This window comes from Podarcis erhardii (genome assembly GCF_964252035.2).
Source record: "Podarcis erhardii genome assembly, chromosome: 12".
Taxonomy (NCBI): Eukaryota; Metazoa; Chordata; class Lepidosauria; order Squamata; family Lacertidae; genus Podarcis; species Podarcis erhardii.
In genome coordinates, this window is record NC_138513.1 from 10,257,469 (window position 1) to 10,276,227 (window position 18,759).

The 18,759-nt window shown below is 42.3% G+C and overlaps 1 protein-coding gene across 7 annotated transcripts in view; it reads left to right on the forward strand.

The window, feature by feature from the left end:
• DPP6 (dipeptidyl peptidase like 6) overlaps window positions 1-18,759 on the forward strand; it is a 506,474-nt gene that overhangs the window by 403,092 nt on the left and 84,623 nt on the right. For all 7 annotated transcript variants that reach the window (XR_014150079.1, XR_014150080.1, XR_014150081.1 and 4 more), the window contains exons 6-7: window positions 1,372-1,424; window positions 17,562-17,643. Coding sequence is in view for 1 of the 7 variants with exons in the window: in XM_081834265.1 (XP_081690391.1) it covers window positions 1,372-1,424; window positions 17,562-17,643 (135 nt within the window). In the remaining 6 variants the exon portion in view is untranslated. The remainder of the gene's footprint in view (window positions 1-1,371; window positions 1,425-17,561; window positions 17,644-18,759) is intronic.

The window sequence follows — 18,759 nt, forward strand, 5'->3', positions numbered from 1 at the left end:
TAATCCATGATATATGCAACTGATTCTGCATGGCCTAGAGTTACAAGCCAGGAAGTGAAGCCTGGTGGGAAGTCTGCTTGGAGCAACAATGTCTATTAGAGGACATTTAGCAATGAATGCATTCGCTTTGCATGCAAAAAGTTCAATCCCCAACATCTTCAGGTGAGCCTGGGGAAGAAGTAGACATCTATGTGACTCTCCTTTAACTGCCATGGCTTCCATCAAGGAAGATGGTGAGAATTCTCCTCTACACAAAACTACAGTTCTTAAGATACCCCAGGAGAGGAAATGACCATGACTATTATAACCTTTTGATCTTTAAGTGAACAGCAATATTGAAAATGTAACACATGCTCTAATATCAAACCCACAATAGATTTGGTTGTTGGTAATCTAAAAATGTTTGTAGATGTTTTTAATGTTTGTAGATGTTCTTAATTGTTTTTAAATGGTTTAGGTTATGTTTTGTTCAGTTTTTAATTGTATTGCTTTTACTCTGTTGTTCTTGGCTGCCTGGGCTCCCTTGGGAGGAAGGGTGAGAGAGATACTTAAAAAACAAAAGCAGCAGTAGCAGCAACAACAGAGCGAGGGGTTCTTTTAAAGTAATAAGCTTCTTAGAAGGACCTATCTTTCACCTGAATAACTCAGTAGGAGTGAGCAACCTGGTTGTCATTGCTGGTTTACACTTCTCTCCCCACCCCCAGCTTCCTTTAATTTTTATTTCATCTTTGCAGGACTCCCAGAATTCAGCTCCTGGGGTCAAGAGTTTTTGCTTTTTTGACTTGCTGTAAGTTGGTAGCCCTGATAATAAACAGTGAGATCAAGCCTCCAGTTCAGAAGCAAGGCTTAAGCCAATAAACTCTCACATCCCAGCTGGAAAAGGGCACCATGACTTTCTCTCCTGTGCTAGCAGATGTAATGCCTGGGCATATTTACAGTGGGATAGAACAGAGTGACGGACTGTTTGCCTGTCATAGCTGTGCACCCTGCCTCTGCCGGACCAAGGTGTCCTCATTAAAGCTTGTTCCAAATTTAGCTATTGCTGGGAGCATGTGCCCCTAGCATAATCAAAGGCCCTGTATCCACAGCGATGACAGAGAGCATCTGGAGTCATAGGACTCGCCAAACGTTCTAATAAGGTGTGAGGTGGAAAGAATACACAGCCACGCTAGGTGAATTAATTCTCTCTCCCTCTCTATGACAGAACGAAATTGGTTTTTGTATCTCCCCCCCCCCCCCGCTTTGCAAATGCAATTAAGCACAAAACAAATCCCAGGTATTTCCTCATCCTAGAGCTGTAGCGATAACAGAATCTTGACACTTTACATTACTAATCCCCTTTTTTTCTCTCACTTTAATTTCATTCTGCAGACGTATCAGCATTCGTATACAGCTTTTTATGTCCTCCGAAAACTGCCTGATGGGTAAGTGATATGATGTGGTACCTGGGGTTTCTGCAGATTAGGAGAGCTGCTGGGAAGCGAACCGTCCTAAGCAATGTGGGCTTGTGTCCATTGTGTGCTTTAACCATTCAACACTGGCAGAGCCTATAATGGAATAAGGGCCTTTCCTTGAAAAGGGAACACAATGAATCTCAACGTTGAACAGCATGATCCAGTAGTGAGCAGCAAAGTGTTGCACTGATTCCAGCTCCACCCACGTCCCTTCCTTCATCCTTCATTTTAGAATACAGTGGTGCCTCGGGTTACATACGCTTCAGGTTACACACTCTGCTAACCCAGAAATAGTGCTTCAGGTTAAGAACTTTGCTTCAGGATAAGAACAGAAATTGGGCTCTGGTGGCACAGCAGCAGCAGGAGGCCCCATTAGCTAAAGTGGTGCTTCAGGTTAAGAACAATTTCAGGTTAAGAACGGACCTCTGGAACGAATTAAATACTTAACCTGAGGTACCACTGTAGTGAGAGAAACCTGCTGAATCAGACCAAAGGTCCATCTACTCCAACATCCTGCCTCCTGTTGGAAGCCCACATTCAGGACCCAAGCACAATAACTCTCTTCTGCTGTTATTCCCGAGCAACTGTATTCAGTGCCTCCAATTCCAGCAGTTGCACATAGCCATCATGACTATAGCCTTATCCTCCATGAATTTGTCTATTACTCTTTCAAAGCTATCCAAGCTAAAGGCCGTGATCACATATTTTGGAAGCAAGTTCCACAAATTCATTATGTGCTTTGTGAAGAAACGCTTCCTTTTGGCTGTTCTCAAGTTTTGTAACAAACATCTTCTGAGTCATCCTCATTTTGCAGCATTCAACTGGCATAAAAGAATAATAATAATAATAATAATAATAATAATAATAATAATAATAATAAATTTTTATTTATATCCCGCCCTCCCCAGCCAAAGCCGGGCTCAGGGCGGCTAACAATAATCAAATAATCAAACATTCTAAAAATATTTCATTATAAAAATTAATTAAAATCAAATTAATGGCAACCGATTAAGCAAAATTCTGTGCAGGTTGCCAGAGGAGGGAGTCAGGCTGCGCCCTGACCAAAGGCCTGGTGGAACAACTCTGTCTCGCAGGCCCTGCGGAAAGATGTCAGGTCCCACATCCTTTTGAACTTAACGTCTAGTCGTTTGTTGGACCTGATCTTCTGCACTTCCTCTCTGCACATGCCTGCTTTGCCAAGAGTGTGTCTCACGATGCAGTTACACAATTCCGCTAGCTGACGTGTTGCCACAGAATAACATCTTAGGTGAAACGCCACCTCGTGCATTGGTTACTGACCTGTTTTTTATTTGCACAGGGGCTGTAACAACAGGGTCACATAGTAATATGATTTGGGGCTGGTGCAGCTAGTGGAAAGAGATTTCTTTCTGAAAACAGATGTCCAGAGGCTTATCACATCCCAAAAAAGCCCTTCAGAATAGTATTAATTTAGAACAATTAGCTTGCAGTGTGGACACACACTGAATCATTTGCACATCTGATTCAATCCTTCCATTTGTGTGAGCATCAACCTTGAAAATATAGTTTTAGTTTTACTTATTATCTACTTTATTAAAATATTTTTAAACCACCTTTCATTGGCTTTGGCCCCAAAACACCTAAAGGTACATCTCTTCCCATGATAGACCTTCTAGGGTGTTACGATATGCAAGGAGGCAGAGGTAGACCTTAAAAGTACCATGCAATGCGGCATGGAAGGACCTTTTCTGTGTTGGCCCCACCATTGCATACATTTTGTTGGTGGGCCAAGATGCACCTTTTTGTATTGGGCTTTTGGTTGAAGGGTGAGTTGAGAGCTTCACTCCCTCTGTATTGTTGCTCGTGGTCTTACTTGCTGTGTGGTTGATACAACCTAATTGATGGATTAGTGTTCTTGTGCACTACTTGGCTTACTTGTTGTTTTAGCCGTACGTAACCAGCCCTGAGACAGCATAGCAAAGGATGAGCTATAAATGCACATAAATAAATATTTAAAACATCAGGGTGGTTTACAAAATAAGATCAAAAAAAGTCATATCGCCATGAAATATAGTCAGAGCATCTTTAAAAAGCAGTAAATCACAACAGGAATGGCTAAACAACTAAAATAGCCAATGAGAACAAAGGGCAAGGTGGTCCACAGTTTTGATGCTATATCAGAGAAGGCACTCTATCTCTCATTGACTTGTAGAAAAACCTCCACAGCAGATTTTTAGCACATTGGCAGCCTGCTGTTCTACCAACTATATGGTTCCAAGCTGTTTCTTCAAAGCTATTTATTTACGGTATGTATTTATTAATACCCCGCCCATCTGGCTGGGTTTCCCCAGCCACTCTAGGCGGCTTCCAACAAAAGTTTAAAAATACATTAAAACATCAGTCATTAAAAACTTCCCTGAACCTTCAGATGTCTTCTAAACGTCAGATAGTTGTTTCTTTATTTGACATCTGATGGGAGGGCGTTCCACGGGGGGGGGGGGGGTGCCACTACCAAGAAGGCCCTCTGCCTGGTTCCCTGTAACTTTGCTTCTCACAGTGAGGGAACTGCCAGAAGGCCCTTGGCGCTGGGTTGAATGATGGGCTTTTAGATGCTCCTTCAGGTATACTGGACCGAGGCCATTTAGGGCTTTAAAGGTCAGCACTAACAGAAGTCAGCACCTTGAATTGGATCCACAAGCAAATAACCAGTGCAGTTAAGACTTACTTGTTGGTTTCCCTGTTATATGGTGGCACAATGATTACTTGTTGGTTACTGATTGCAAAGTTCAGCAAATAGTAATCTTGTCCCAAGAGAGAGAGAGAGAGAGATTTCAGTAGGGGTTTTTTTTAAAAAAAAGGAGAAATCTAATTCTTTGTGACTGACATACAGTAAATTAGATTCAACATTTCAAACAGCGGCTGTGAGGGCCTTTTAGATCAGAGCCGTAGTTCACTGCACACTGCAACTCACTGATCTGCTGTTAGATCAGATCTGTGTTCCTGGATTTCTATTGTATTCTTCATCAAAAGACGTTTTGTAAGCATGGGTTGGTCTGTAGACGGAGCAAGTCCCGTCCCCCCCTTTTCGGGGTGACCCAGTGAAGTTGATCAATCAGGAAAGTGGGGGCTGTTCTTCAAGCAATGCACCCAAATTATGGAATGCTTTCCCTGGAAATACGCTAGGTGCCAACTTTTTTTACATTCTTGCACAATGCTAGGACTTTCTGCCCAGACATTTATGAAAAGTTCTCTTTCTCCTTCTGCCCAGACATTTATGAAAAGTTCTCTTTCTCCTTCTGCCCAGACATTTATGAAAAGTTAACCCACTGGTAGGTTTTAACCTTTCATATTAAATTTGCATTTTCCTCTTATTTATTTTATTTAAAAAAATGGAGTGTTGTTGCTGTTTCAGGTATTGTAACCTGCCCCTGAGACCTTTTAATATAGGGAAGGGTAAAAATACTCACTTCTGCAAGGTTAGGATAGCTCTTTCAACGGCTATCAGTCAAAAAAGCAAAACGAAATACTCGTGTTTGGAAGCGACGTTATGTCTAGTTGTGTTGTTTGCATCTGCTGGTATGCAGAAGGTTTTGCCAAGCCATGAGTTGATCCTTCACATTCCGGTGGAGGCTTACAATAGTTTTGCTGCAGGCTGATGTGGTTAGAAGTCTGCATAATCTGGATTTTCAGCCTGCCCAGAGTGGGTGGGGTACAAATAATAAGATTATTATTATTGCCTTCATGGCTGCCACTTGCTGATATGGTTGTGGCATTGGGCCCCATATCCCTCACCACACTTGTTTCAACCCTGACTCAACCTCACCTGCCATTACAGCCTCTCCATTCCCTTCTCACTCTGCTGTCCATCTCAAGGGCCGATTCACGCAATAAGCAAAATCATGTGATAAACCCATTCTTCTGTTTGAGTTGTTAGCAACTGTCATTATGTTATAATAATAAATAAATATGTTCCTTGTACATTGAGGCCACAGGCCGCAAGAACTATATATTTCAGGTTTCCTTCCTCCATGGGAGAAACCTCCCTGAATTGTGGTGGTGGGAATGAGGGAGGAAAAAGGTTGAAAGAAGCTGGTTTTAAAAAACCATTCCGATCCAGAGCTTAACTTTCTTCATATTTAGATGTTCCCAGTTGTGTTGCTTGAGTTGGTTCATCTCATCTACCATTGTTAGTTTATAATTTGTGCTTAGGAACATAGGATTGTCATCCTACTAAGTCATCCTCACAGTAGACCTATTGACACCAATGGGTCGAAATGGCTTAAACCTATTGGAGCCAATGGAACTACTCTACATGTAACTAATGTTGAATATTGCCCATAGAAAACTGCCTTATTCCAGGTCAGACTGTTTGTCTGTCTAGTTCAGTGTTGCAGTGAGTCTCTATGGAAGGGCCGCCCAGTCTGAAGTCCAGACGTTCTTGGACTCCATCTCCTATATTGTTCAGCCATTAACCATACTGGTTGGTGCTGATGGGAGACGGGGTCCAACACTACCTGGAGGGCCCTGTGTTGGCTATCCCTGCTCTGTAGCCTCTTGCAGAGGTCTTTCCCATCACTTCCTAACTGGTCTTTTAAATCGGTGATGCCCAGAAGCTTCAGCACTCAAATAATGTCTTTCACCACTGAGCTACAATCCCTCACTTGAAGATACAGTGGTACCTCGGGTTAAGTACTTAATTTGTTCCGGAGGTCCATTCGTAACCTGAAACTGTTCTTAACCTGAAGCACCACTTTAGTTAATGGGGCCTGCTGCTGCTGCCGTGCCGCTGGAGCACGATTTCTGTTCTCATCCTGAAGCAAAGTTCTTAACCTGAGGTACTATTTCTGGGTTAGTGGAGCCTGTAGCCTGAAGCGTATGTAACCTGAAGCGTATGTAACCCGAGCTACCACTGTATAGGGATTTTATAAAATCTGAAGAAAATGCTGTGTGCTGCAAACTGCCTTTCACATTCCAATAATAATAATAATAATAATAATAATAATAATAATAATAATAATAATTTTTATTTATATCCTGCCCTCCCCAGGCCGAAGCTGGGCTCAGGGTGGCTAACAACAATCAAATAATCCCACATTCTAAAAACATTCCATTATAAAGTTAATTAAAATCAAATTGATGGCATCAGTTTAGCTTGTGTCATTTTATTAAAATTATTTTTGATAAATGGTTAAGGTTTGTGAATTTAAGCCATTATGCAGTTTATTTATGCTGCTAGAGAACCAAATATCCACTGTCTTCCCTATCACACGTCATAGAGCCCTGATTCCTTTTTGCTGGCTGTGCTTCTATCCGCAAACCCTATCATTCATATTATCTCTGAGAGCTTTCCAGCCATTTGAGTGGAACCTTAAGGTTCGAGCCACCATTATCCAGAAGAACACCTTTTATTATTCTTATTTTGCAAAGGGATGGTCCATTAATGCCCTTGTTTTCAGCAGCAGGTGTTCAAATTAGGGGCTTATTAGCACAGCAAAAAACCTCCAGACTCCCGTGTCCATCTTCTCATTTGCTTCCCCCCCCCCTTCAGTCCATAATATTGTGGATCAAGTTCATGTTGCACTAGGCTGCCATCTAGTGGGTTCTCTTATTTCTGTAGCTTGGGCTGCTGTTTTGCTGCTCCACAAAGCAATTCACACAAAATGGTTAATGTGGTGTTCTTCTTAACGCCAGATTCCAGTTGTACTGCCCTGTGCTATGCTTCTGAGTTATGGAGAATCTAAACTTTAGGACAAGAATCCTTGTGTAGCTCTCTGTTTGACTGCACGACAGACTGCACATCATTTTATTATTATTATTATTATTATTATTATTATTATTATTATTTCTTCTTTTATATGTATTATTTCATATGCAAACAGTCTTTCCATTGAGAGCATTACAAAACACATTCAGCTTTACTCCATCATAATGGTGTTGTGCAGAATCCTGTGGTTCATTTTCTTTTAGCATGGCAGGTTATCATAGTGTTCTTCTGCTGGCATTATAAAATGGTACTGAGGAGGATAGAAAGCCCTGATCACTCCCCCATTTCCCATCCAGCCTCTTGCAAGCATCTTGAAGGCCAAGTGACTCAGTGCAAATTAACAGACTCTGGCACATAACCGGATGGAAACCAGCCTCCCTTTCAGTACATTCTTTTTTTGGTGGAGTGGTTACTCTGTGCCACGTGAGTACAGCAGCAGCAGCAACAACAACAACAACAAGCATGATCATTGTTACCATAAAATCGTAGAGTTCAAAGGGACCTTAGAGGTCCTCCAATCAAACCCATGTCCATGGTGCCTGCCAAAGAAAGCTCAATTCCCATGCAATCAGCAGTTTGTTGTTGTTGTTGTTTAGTCGTTTAGTCGTGTCCGACTCTTCGTGACCCCCATGGACCAGAGCACGCCAGGCACTCCTGTCTTCCACTGCCTCCCGCAGTTTGGTCAAACTCATGCTGGTAGTTCCAGTTACAGATAGGTAGCCGTGTTGGTCTGCCATAGTCAATAAAAAAATTCCTTCCTTCCTTCCTTCCAAAAATTCCTTCATGCTGGTAGTTTCGAGAACACTATCCAACCATCTCGTCCTCTGTCGTCCCCTTCTCCTTGTGCCCTCCATCTTTCCCAACATCAGGGTCTTTTCCAGGGAGTCTTCTCTTCTCATGAGGTGGCCAAAGTATTGGAGCCTCAGCTTCACGATCTGTCCTTCCAGTGAGCACTCAGGGCTGATTTCCTTCAGAATGGAGAGGTTTGATCTTCTTGCAGTCCACGGGACTCTCAAGAGTCTCCTCCAACACCATAATTCAAAGGCATCCATTCTTCGGCGATCAGCCTTCTTGATGGTCCAGCTCAGTTTGTACTTCCCTACAAATGGTTCTAGTCTTGCTCTCTGGAGCAGCAGATAACTAGCCTGCTCCAACTTCTGCAGTGACAGCCCTTTGGATCTTTGCAACCAAATCAGCATTCATCGTTTTTGTCAGGGATGCCAAATAAAATATTGAGGGGGCAGGTAAGCCCCACCCCACATAATCAGTTGTATGCCGAGGCTCACCCATACTATTTGAATAGCAATGCCCATCAACTTTGGGGGGTAGACCCCTCAAATATTTTATTTGAGGGGCCAAAGGGACCCCAAAGTTGGCTCCTAATGTTTCTGTGATGAATACCCCTCAACTTCAGTAGTCTTATGGGGAGGCAACAGCATTCAATAATAAATGGGCCAAAACAGCCAGTTTAACAACAGTAACGCAACTCCACGATGCAGAATAAAAGCACCAGAGTAATCAGTAAGTATGATGTAATGAATTGCATGCAAAGCAGAGAACTCCGGATGACAGAATCAGGCGAGGCAAACCAGAGAGGTGGTTGCAGATGTATCCAGAGTGCAAATGGAGCCTGGAAGATTTAGGAAAGTTGTCAGGCACTCTCGCTTCCTTTGCCGTGGTTTTATATTTAACAAGTGATCTATATAATGTGGTGAATTAGAGGTGCATAGAAAGCCCACAGTAGACATGAAGTCTGTCGGACTTCTTTGCTTTCATTCATTGCTGAATCCATTATATTTCCACAGAGCCGAAAGGACAGGATTATACAGGGCCTCCAGACAATGTATTTCTATCAGAGCATTGCTAAATGTGCCCCAGCTGCAACAAAACATGTCTCTCCCATATCTGTCTGTACAGCCACAGCAGGCACTGGAACTCTCCAGTGCTTGGACTTCACCCCTGAAGGCACATCCCTCCATTGTCTCCCGAGACAGATGGATGCCAGCAACAACAACTAAATTTGGATGACAGAATAATAATATGAAGATGAAGTAAGAAACAAATAATGCACTTACGTTCTTCACGTACAAACGCTTCCGGCTTTACTCAACTCCAGGAACATCTGGGCTAGTCTCCTTTTCTGAAACTCTGAAGAGCTGCTGCCGGCCAGTGTAGGAGGACACTGTTACTAGATGGACCATCTCTGTAGAAGGCAGCTTTCTATGCACCGTTCCAACCCAATCTTTCCTTTCCTTTTTAAATTACTCTGTTAATGAAGAAGGAAGGTAAGAATAATTAGGAAGAGGCACTCCAGGCTAATTATGCAGAGCCATCATTTATTTAATGAGGCGCAATCTTCAGTACTAGAAAGAAAGAAACTGGATCACAAGCAGTGCCAGATCAAGGAATATGGTGCAGATGCAGCCACTTCCACCTTCAGTCTTGCACAAAAAACAACACATCTTTTTACGTTCATCTGGCTGTGCCCTATTGGAGTTACCCAGCAATGCATTTGCTGCCTTTTGAATGTTTGATTTGCTGCTGTGCTTCTGGACGATTAAATTCAAAGTAGTAAAGCTTAGATTTGGAATCTCCAGCTCCATGCTAGTTAAGGTTTGTGCGGAAATGGATTGCCAATAGTTCTTTGCAAGACAATCCTTTTATACCAGTTTGGTCTGGGTATCTTTTGTGTTCCACAAAACACAAAAGTGTCAGAGAGTTCACTTCCTCCCAGTAGTCGCCAAAATTCATCTGTATCTCACAAATCAGGCATTGTTGACAAAACCCATCCAAACTCAATAGGCAACCCCCACCCCACCCATGTTTAAACATCTGGATTGCCAGTTATTCCTGCAGCAATTGAATGCTAGAACATGCTGCTGGAGATAACAGTGATCCTTCTCGGCATGTGGCTATGAAGCCCAGAAAACCAAGTGGCCTGCAAAATCTGTACAATATTTAATGCCTTTTAGAGCACTTTCCTTCTAAGTGGTTCATTTTATCATTTGGTTGCTTTCAGCTTCTTGCCTTCCCCTTGGTGGATAAGGCATAGCTTATAGCAGCTGAGTCAGAAGCTGAATTAGAGAAGCCAAATGAGGAATATGATGCAACCATCTCTTATAGGAAAGGGAATCTTATCTCTGTCTACAGAACATTTTTGGGATGCCAAAGTTATCTATGCTGCAAAACTTGCAGCCCTGATCAATGATTCTGTGTCATCCAGACTGGATTACTGTAACTCCCTATTGTTCACCAGCCCTTGCCAGATTTTTAAATTGCTTCCAGAATTTTTCAAGGAATAGAAGGCCGCCAGCATAGTATCCCCAGTGGACAAACACTGGCTCCTGCTGTGATCTGAGCCTTGCAAGTTACATAGCAAGCTTGTACATGCTTTAGGACACCAGGCAGCATACTGTTTGAGGACACCTTGACCGATTCATCAATACCATCATGAAAGAAGCAAAAATGGCCACAAACACCCTCTATGATCCTGGGTGAACGTGCATTATGAAAACATTGCTGTGGTCTAAAATTCTCTTTTACCTCTGGAAGACTGTTCTTCCACTGCAGCTACTCTGTGACTGACACTGGCTTATTTCATTATCTCCATCAAGTTGTTGTTGTTGTTGTTAAGAGGTGCATCTTCAGCATTCATGGCAGTATAATGAAGAAGTTAAACCAGGCTTCCTCAACCTCAGCCCTCCAGATGTTTTGAGACTACAATTCCCATCATCCCTGACCACTGGTCCTGCTAGCCAGGGATCATGGGAGTTGTAGGTCAAAAACATCTGGAGGGCTGAGGTTGAGAAAACCTGAGCTAGACACAACTCGGTGGGGAGGGAATTCCACAACTTAAGGGTTGCCACAGGGAATGCCCATTCCTGTTATCCCACCCCCCAACTTTCTGGGGTTGGAAGAACTACCAAGTGCTGATCTTAACATCTGGTAGGGTCTGTAGGAAAGGAGGAGATCTTTCACATATTTGGGACCTAAGTCGTTTTGGGGATATTTGGGACCTAAGTCAACGAGGGCTTTAAACACTAACATGCGCACCTTGAATTGGACCTGGAAACAAACGGGCAGTCAGTGCAGCTGCTTTAGAACCGTGGCCAAGTCATCTCTGTCCAAAAAAGAGCCAGGAAAGAGCACTGCTGTGCTCAGGTGTTGCTTGTGGGTTTCCTGTAGGCATCTGGTTGGACATTGCGAGAACAGGATTCTGGGTTACATGGGCCTTTGGGCTGAGTCAGCAGCGCTCTCCTTACATTCTTAGGAACCCATGTCTTGCCTAAACAAACACATAGGGAATATTACCTTTTTTACATACTAATAATTGCACATTTTGTATCAAAGTTCAAGTTATACAGGGAGCATATCATCCTGTCAGGGAGATTTTCTCCCAGTTATAAAACCCTCTGTTAGAATTCAGAATGCTGTTCATTCTCTGAGACACAGTTTCAGAGAGTGTGATGGTTTTTGATTATCTGTTCAGGTAAGCTCTACAGTTCCTGTGCTTTTTCTTTCTCCTTGTACTTCTGTGTATCTGCTGGGAAGTGCTTCTCATCCTGTCATTTTTCTCCTTTCCTCATTTGCAAGTGTTGAAGTAAACAAATCATGTGGTTTTTTATTTTTTTAACAAGGCCTTTTCTTTCTGTCAAAGTGTCTTGGTGCCTTCTGGAAGCTTATGTTTTTCTCAACACTCACCAGCCTGCCACTAACATTAATTTGTTTCTATACTGCCCTCCTTTTTTGGCCATTATATTGGGACATTTCATTTCAGCCCCAGTTCCAATGCAGTTGAGAGACTGCAAAGCAGAGGCAGTCATCTGTGAGTTAAACCAGGCAATAAACAACTCCAAGTGCATAGGGAAGAGACTCCATGTTCCATACCTTCCAACTTCTGATGAAGGGCAGTTGGATGCACAAGGAATTAATAGAACAGCAATGAGCCAGTTTGGCATATTTGACATATTCTTTGCAGGACAGTGGGGGAACTGAACCAACCCATATTGGCTAAGGCACTACAAACAGTGATTATATCACATGCAGTTGTCCCAATGAGCAGAAAACTGAGCACCAGCCTGCTAGAGTTCAGCATGCCAACTTGATGGACACCCAGTCCCTACTGAATGAATCTCATTAACTGATTGACTCATATATAGGATTTTGGATTTCAGTCTATATTTGTTAATCTTTAAATTTAAATTTTGCAAAATGTTACATATGCATCCATATACTTCACTGTCCTCGTCATGCCCCTGATAAACCATTCATCAAATCAGTGCGTAGACTTGAAGAAACCCAATTCTAAGCGCATTTGCTCAGAAGTAAGGCATATATGCATTCAGTGAGACTTACTCTCAAACAAATAAGCGTAAGACTGCAGCCTTGGTCATCTTCATGGTGCCTCAGGACTGCAACAGCAGATTAGAGTGTTGGGTGCTCTCTTCCTGGACAGTCCATTGCAAGGATTGCTGTCAGGGCAGGATTCTGAGGCAGAGGTCCAGCAGAATGAATAGAGGGATTCCCAGTCACTGCAGGGTTGGTTTTATTTTTATTTTTTGTTTGTTTTGCAGAAGGAAGCAATGATCACCCTATTTCAATCACAAAGATGTTTCCAACTACCTCCTAACCATTAGTTCTTATCAGCCATTAAACAGCAATATACTTAACCACTTGAACAACTTGTTATCTCAAAAAGAACACCTTAACTCTCGGCCTTCCCCGTTAATTGATATCACTTGCAAAAATTAAGAAAGAATGTAAATAAACCCTTGACTGATCTTCGTGCATGCTGACTTTCATAGAGAAGTCAGCACATCTTCCAGATGAAGATTATACATGAAGCTCACACCTTTTGCACAGTGACAAGAGTAATTATACTCAAAATATCATGGCAGAAATGAAGTGAATGGAAGGCAAATTAATTAACTGAACCCTGGCTGAGTAGTTAAATACTGAAAATAATAAATGATCTGGAACACAAGAGAAAAATGAATGAGATTGTTGGAAACATGGATCTGCGTTCCATGATACAGGGGCATTTCAAGACCACCTTCCAAATGCTTGTTGATGTGCCTGTGTTCTACAAATAAGACCACAAGGGAAGACTCAGAGAAACAATAGAAGAATGTTTATTGAGTTAAATTTAATTCTTAGAGAATATGCTGTACTTAATAATAAGGTCAAAACCAAGAGAATAGACAGAAGGTTCAGCAAGTGGTAGCCTCCACATTCTGTTCTCTAGCTCTCACCAGCCCCAGCCAGTATGGCCAAGTGGTCAGGGATGATGAGAATTGTAGACCCCAACAACGGCTGGAGGGCAGAGCAAGGTTGGAGAGACTTCTCCACAATACATGGCAATCCATTTCATGGCTTCCATGACTTAGAGCAAGCCCTGATCTCGGCAAGGATTGTTGACTCTGAGTTCAGTTCAACCTCTGAGTCAGATGAATAGGTATTTTGTTTTTTGTTTTTTAATACATTTTTATTGAGATTTCAACAGATTTATAGTAACAGACAAAACAAAACAACATAACAAAAAACAATAAACAATATAAAACACACAACCAAACAAAATAATTATATATGTTCAACTCTTACTCTCATATAGCTTACTTTCCTGACTTCCTCACATCTCCCTTTTCTGTATTCAAATTTCCAATTTTAATTTCAGCAAAATCTTGTTGTATTTTAACTAATTTTAACATTTTTTAATTTCTTTTAAATTAACCACTCCCACTGCTGTCCACTTATCTTCTAATCCCCCATCGCTTTGATTAATTTAACTTTGTTTCTTTACTTGTTACATAAAAACATATTTGCACATTCCTCTCAACTTTGTCACTAATGCCTCATTGTCTCAGTATGCTGCATCACTTTAACATTCAAATAATTTACAATGTTTTTGCAGATAAACTTTAAATTTCTTCCACTCATCTTCCGTTTGTTCTTCTCCCATGTCTCGGATTCTGCCAGTCATCTCTGCCAATTCCATATAGTCTATCAATTGCATCTGCCATTCTTCCAGGGTATTTTGAAAGAGCAGCACAAGGGGAAGCTGCACTGGCTAAAGGCTTAGACTCAAGCCTTACTTACTCAATGAAAGAAGAAGAAGCAGAATTAGAAAGCATTGTAGATGGTATCTCATTAGCCCAGGGACAAGGAACCTATGGTTTTGCAGGTACAGTTGGACTTCGCAACTCCCATCAGTCCCAGCCAGCATGGCCATAGGTTCCCTAACCTTGCATTAAGAAAGAATAGTCATTTTCCAGGTGTTGAAACTGGTACAATAGAGCAAAATGTTCATTGTTCTACAGGCTTACCCCAACATCTGCCTGATCACATTGTTTCTGCAGGTTTTTCTAATGCTTGAAAAATAAAATTCCCTTACTGAGGTTGACCAGAGGCGCAATGAATTGCTGTGTACATCAAGAGTAACAATAGTTCTTCTCCTATGAACTTTCAACTCTGTTGAAAACTTTTTTCTGCCTCTAGCCTTTCCAGCTTGTCTAATCATAAATTGAAAAGGAATCGCTCCAGTTAAAAAAAAAATGAGACCAATAAACCATTGTTACCTGCAGTGATGCTGAGCCAGGCATCGCTTGGCAATGTATTATTCACCTGAATGCTGCAATATTATATTTCTCCCTCATCTATTGTTGTTTGCAAAGTCACTGTAGATTTTGGAAGCAAGCCAGAAATGTTTTGCAGACTTGCTTCATCCAGAGGCATCAGAAAATTAACCAGAAGGTAGATCAATAGCTAGAATTATTTCTCATCTTTAAAAATAGATAACAGAGAGTGACGGGGGAGAAAGAGGGAGGGAAACAAAGCTTTTAAAAGCAGCAGAACTTGTATATGGCAGTTACAAAAGGGGGAACCTTCATTCATCTGTGTTATGTTACCCCTTATCCGTTATCAAAGCAAGTTTGTGCTTCAGATTCTCCTAGTAATAGAATCTCACTCTCCTGAAAGATGATGCAGTGAATGGAACTGACAGGGCCTGTCTGTTATGTGCTCTGGATGATTGCTTATAATTGGGACTATGGCTTCTTGATGCTACATTCGTTCCCTGAAGCTTTAGTTACAAGCCTTAAGTAAAGTGTACAATCTGTTGATTTGGAAAATGGCAACAAATGGGGGATAGGAGGTGTAACATAACATTTTGTAACATTTTCTGAGCAAGAGGGAAAACGATTGTCCAAATATTTTTATTAGGCAAGAGAAGGTCACATGTTCAGAAAGGCTGTTGAAGATTTTGGGGTGGGTTGTTGTTGTTTTCTGCCCTCTACTAGGGTCACTACCATGTGTCCTACTTTACAGTCCTCTTTTCTTGAAAAACAGTCAAAGGACAGCCGTCTGTCTGAAGGTGTCCTCTGTCCAGTCCAAGTTGGCTTTGATTTTACGGAACCATAAAAAGTTCACAGCTTCAAAAGTCAGCAGCGTATGTGTGGTATTTCTACACATAATTTTCTCAAATGTGTTAGAAATGATGAACAATTCCTTCTATGGTAGCTGATTCTAAACAGCAGCAGAACAAATGTGGGTGTCTCCCAAGATGCTAGGTAGATATTTCATAGCCAATTTTAATGAAAATATATGGAGAGCTGCATATTTGCAAGCTTTATGTTGACTAAAGCATGGAAATGTAGAAGGAAGTCTGTGCTCGGAATTTGTGAATTCATGTGGTCTGTGTGGGTGCCTAAGGGAAGTGGATCTAACTCTCTTTCATGTCTACAAGGCAACTTTTTCCGACACAACTATTTCATTCTCTCTGCACAGCACGATCTTCATTTAGATATGTTAGAATAGTTTTTAATTTAATTGATAACCTGGTGTTGTGTGCAGTCCTTTGCTGATTACAGGGAAACCTCCCACTTGCCTGCAATAGAGTTGGCAATATAAGCATCTAGTGCAGTTTTAATGCACGTTGGAAGTTTTTTCAGGAATAAAGCCTTAATTCCCCTTCTGTGGATGAAGTGACTGGTTCAAATGAGAGCAGCCTCTTAAAAAGGGACAATGAAGTAGAAGCAGGGTATAATTTTACTGTCCCTGTTTTTGTGCCTTAAATTCCCCCCATTGCTTCACCTTCTTGGTAGGAAAAGCTTGCCTGAATTTGTGTGTGTTGCCAGCAGCAATAAAAATTAGCAACCTTGGATAGAGAGGTGTGTGTGTGTGTGTGTGTGTGTGTGTTCCTTCCCTTCTCCTAAGCACAGTTATAATCACAGCTTGTTCTACATTAACACCGTTTAGGGGGTGAACACATGGCTTGAGATTGGTAGCATCAGTTGCTACAGAGTGGGCTGTCACAGTGCATTACTTACTACCTCTGTTTTATCCCTTTCAACCGAGTTGACATACTGAGAAAATGGGCTAAATGTACAGGAAGAGAGTGGCATATGGTTTCACCTCTGTCTCGCCCAACCTGCCACCCAAGTGACTGCGCTAACACAAAGCTGTTGCTGCATGCGACAGACAAACCATGGCAGACTTAAGACTGGTATCCACGTACCTGGGGCTAAACCTCATTGAACGCAGTGGGACTCCCTTCTCATAGGCATGCATATAATTTCACTGCCCCATCCGTATCATCTGCAAGCCTCTTTGAAACAGCATAGTTTGCCCTTTCTGTGCAAAAGCATTATGCCTGACACATGGATAGCTCAGTTGGTTACAGCGTGGTGTTGATAATGCCAAAGTTGCAGGTTTGATTCCCGTATGGGATAGCTGCATATTCCTGCATTCAGTGGCGTAGCATGGGGGGTGCAGGGGGGTCCGGCCGCACTGGGCGCAACATCTGGGGGGGGCGTGCTCGCACTAACTAATCTAGTGGAAGAGACTCGAGTGCTAAAATCCACGGGTTAGGGGGGGCGCAAATTACTTGCCTTGCCCCGGGTGCTGACAACCCACCCTACGCCACTGCCTGCATTGCAGGGGGTTAGACAAGAAATTCACACTAAAACGCTGGATTTTTTTCCATGAGAATTGGTTTTTTTGGGAGGATATCACAAATTACTGCACAAATGTGGAGAACTGAATCTGTGACTGGAATAATGTGAAACCGAGAGAACCAAAACTGACACACCCTCCCATCCCTACTCCTAACACAACACACCTTGCTGCATTGTAATCAACATCATGGAAGCCAGAAGGAAAAGTGTTTGCAAGTTTGTGGCAATAAATGCAGGGAAGGGGTTGTCCGCTGCTAAAAGTGGGGTGGTCAAAAGGGCTCTTTGGACACACACAACCTCTAGGAGATAAACCGTAAAGTAATGTTTTGGATACTGGCTCTTGTAAAATTTGATCCCAGGTATTAATGCAGCTGAAATTCTTACTTCTCCCTTTTCTTTTCTTTTTATCTACAGGGAACCTCAAAATTTGTATCCTCCCGAAGTTAGCAACACAAAGCTTCAATATGCAGGATGGGGACCCAAAGGCCAACAGCTGGTAAGGAAGCCTTTGGCAAGTGGCTGTTTCGTTACAAATTCATTTGCACCAATGTGAACTGCAGCTGTCAAGCATGAAGTCGGGTATCTGCACACAGTACATCATGTAAAATGAGAAGCAGCACTGAGATGTGGATTAGGCCAAACCTGGCTCTGCTTCTCTAGTTGTAAAATGGAAGTCATGGAGCTGTTTGTGAAGTTTATCAAGAACGGGGTGGCAAACATACCTTTTGGGCTGCGGGAGCATTTACGTGATTAAAAACAATGCAAGCGTATAAAAATTGCTCTGCTAGATAAAATCAGAGGTCTGCCTAGTCCCAGCAGCAGCCAGCTAGATGCTTCTGGGAAGCCCAACAAATAAGGCCATGAAGGCAAGTATTCAGAGGTAGAGTGCCCCTGAAACTGAAGGTTCAGGGATAATGAAAATGACATAGCAATAGGATTACAGTAAACAGATTAAAGCACATACTATTTCTATGCATTCCAGAGTCCACAGCTGGACAATACCTTAATAAGGGGCAACCAAAATGTCAGAAAAGTGAGCAATAGTTGCTCACTATTTTGTGCCATTTGTGGTTGGTTCTAATAAAAGGAACCTGCTTCCGACTGAGGCAGACCATCCCTCCTCCTATCTCAGACTGACAGTGGCTCTCCAGGCACAGGGGTCAGCAAACTTTTTCAGCAGGGGGCTGGTCTACTGTCCCTCAGACCTTGTGGGGGCTGGTCTGTATTTTTTTGGGGGGGATGAACAAATTCCTATACCCCACAAATAACCCAGAGATGCATTTTAAATTAAAGGACACATTCTACTCATGTAAAAACATGCTGATTCCCAGACCGTCTGCAGGCTCGATTTAGAAGGTGATTGGGCCGGATCCAGCCCCCGGGCCTAAGTTTTCCTACCCATGCGCCAGGGTTTCAGGCTGGCTTCTCTCCCAGCCATACCTGGAGATGCTGGGAACTGAATTTGGGTCCTTCTGGATGTGAAGCAGATGCTCTCTCTCTGAGCTACATCCCTTCCCCAAAGTAGGTACTGCACAACTCCGAATTTCAGGGGCTTTCTTGTGGAGTAGCATGGCTTCCTCGTCTTTTTACGTGCCTTGAATAATTTCAAAAC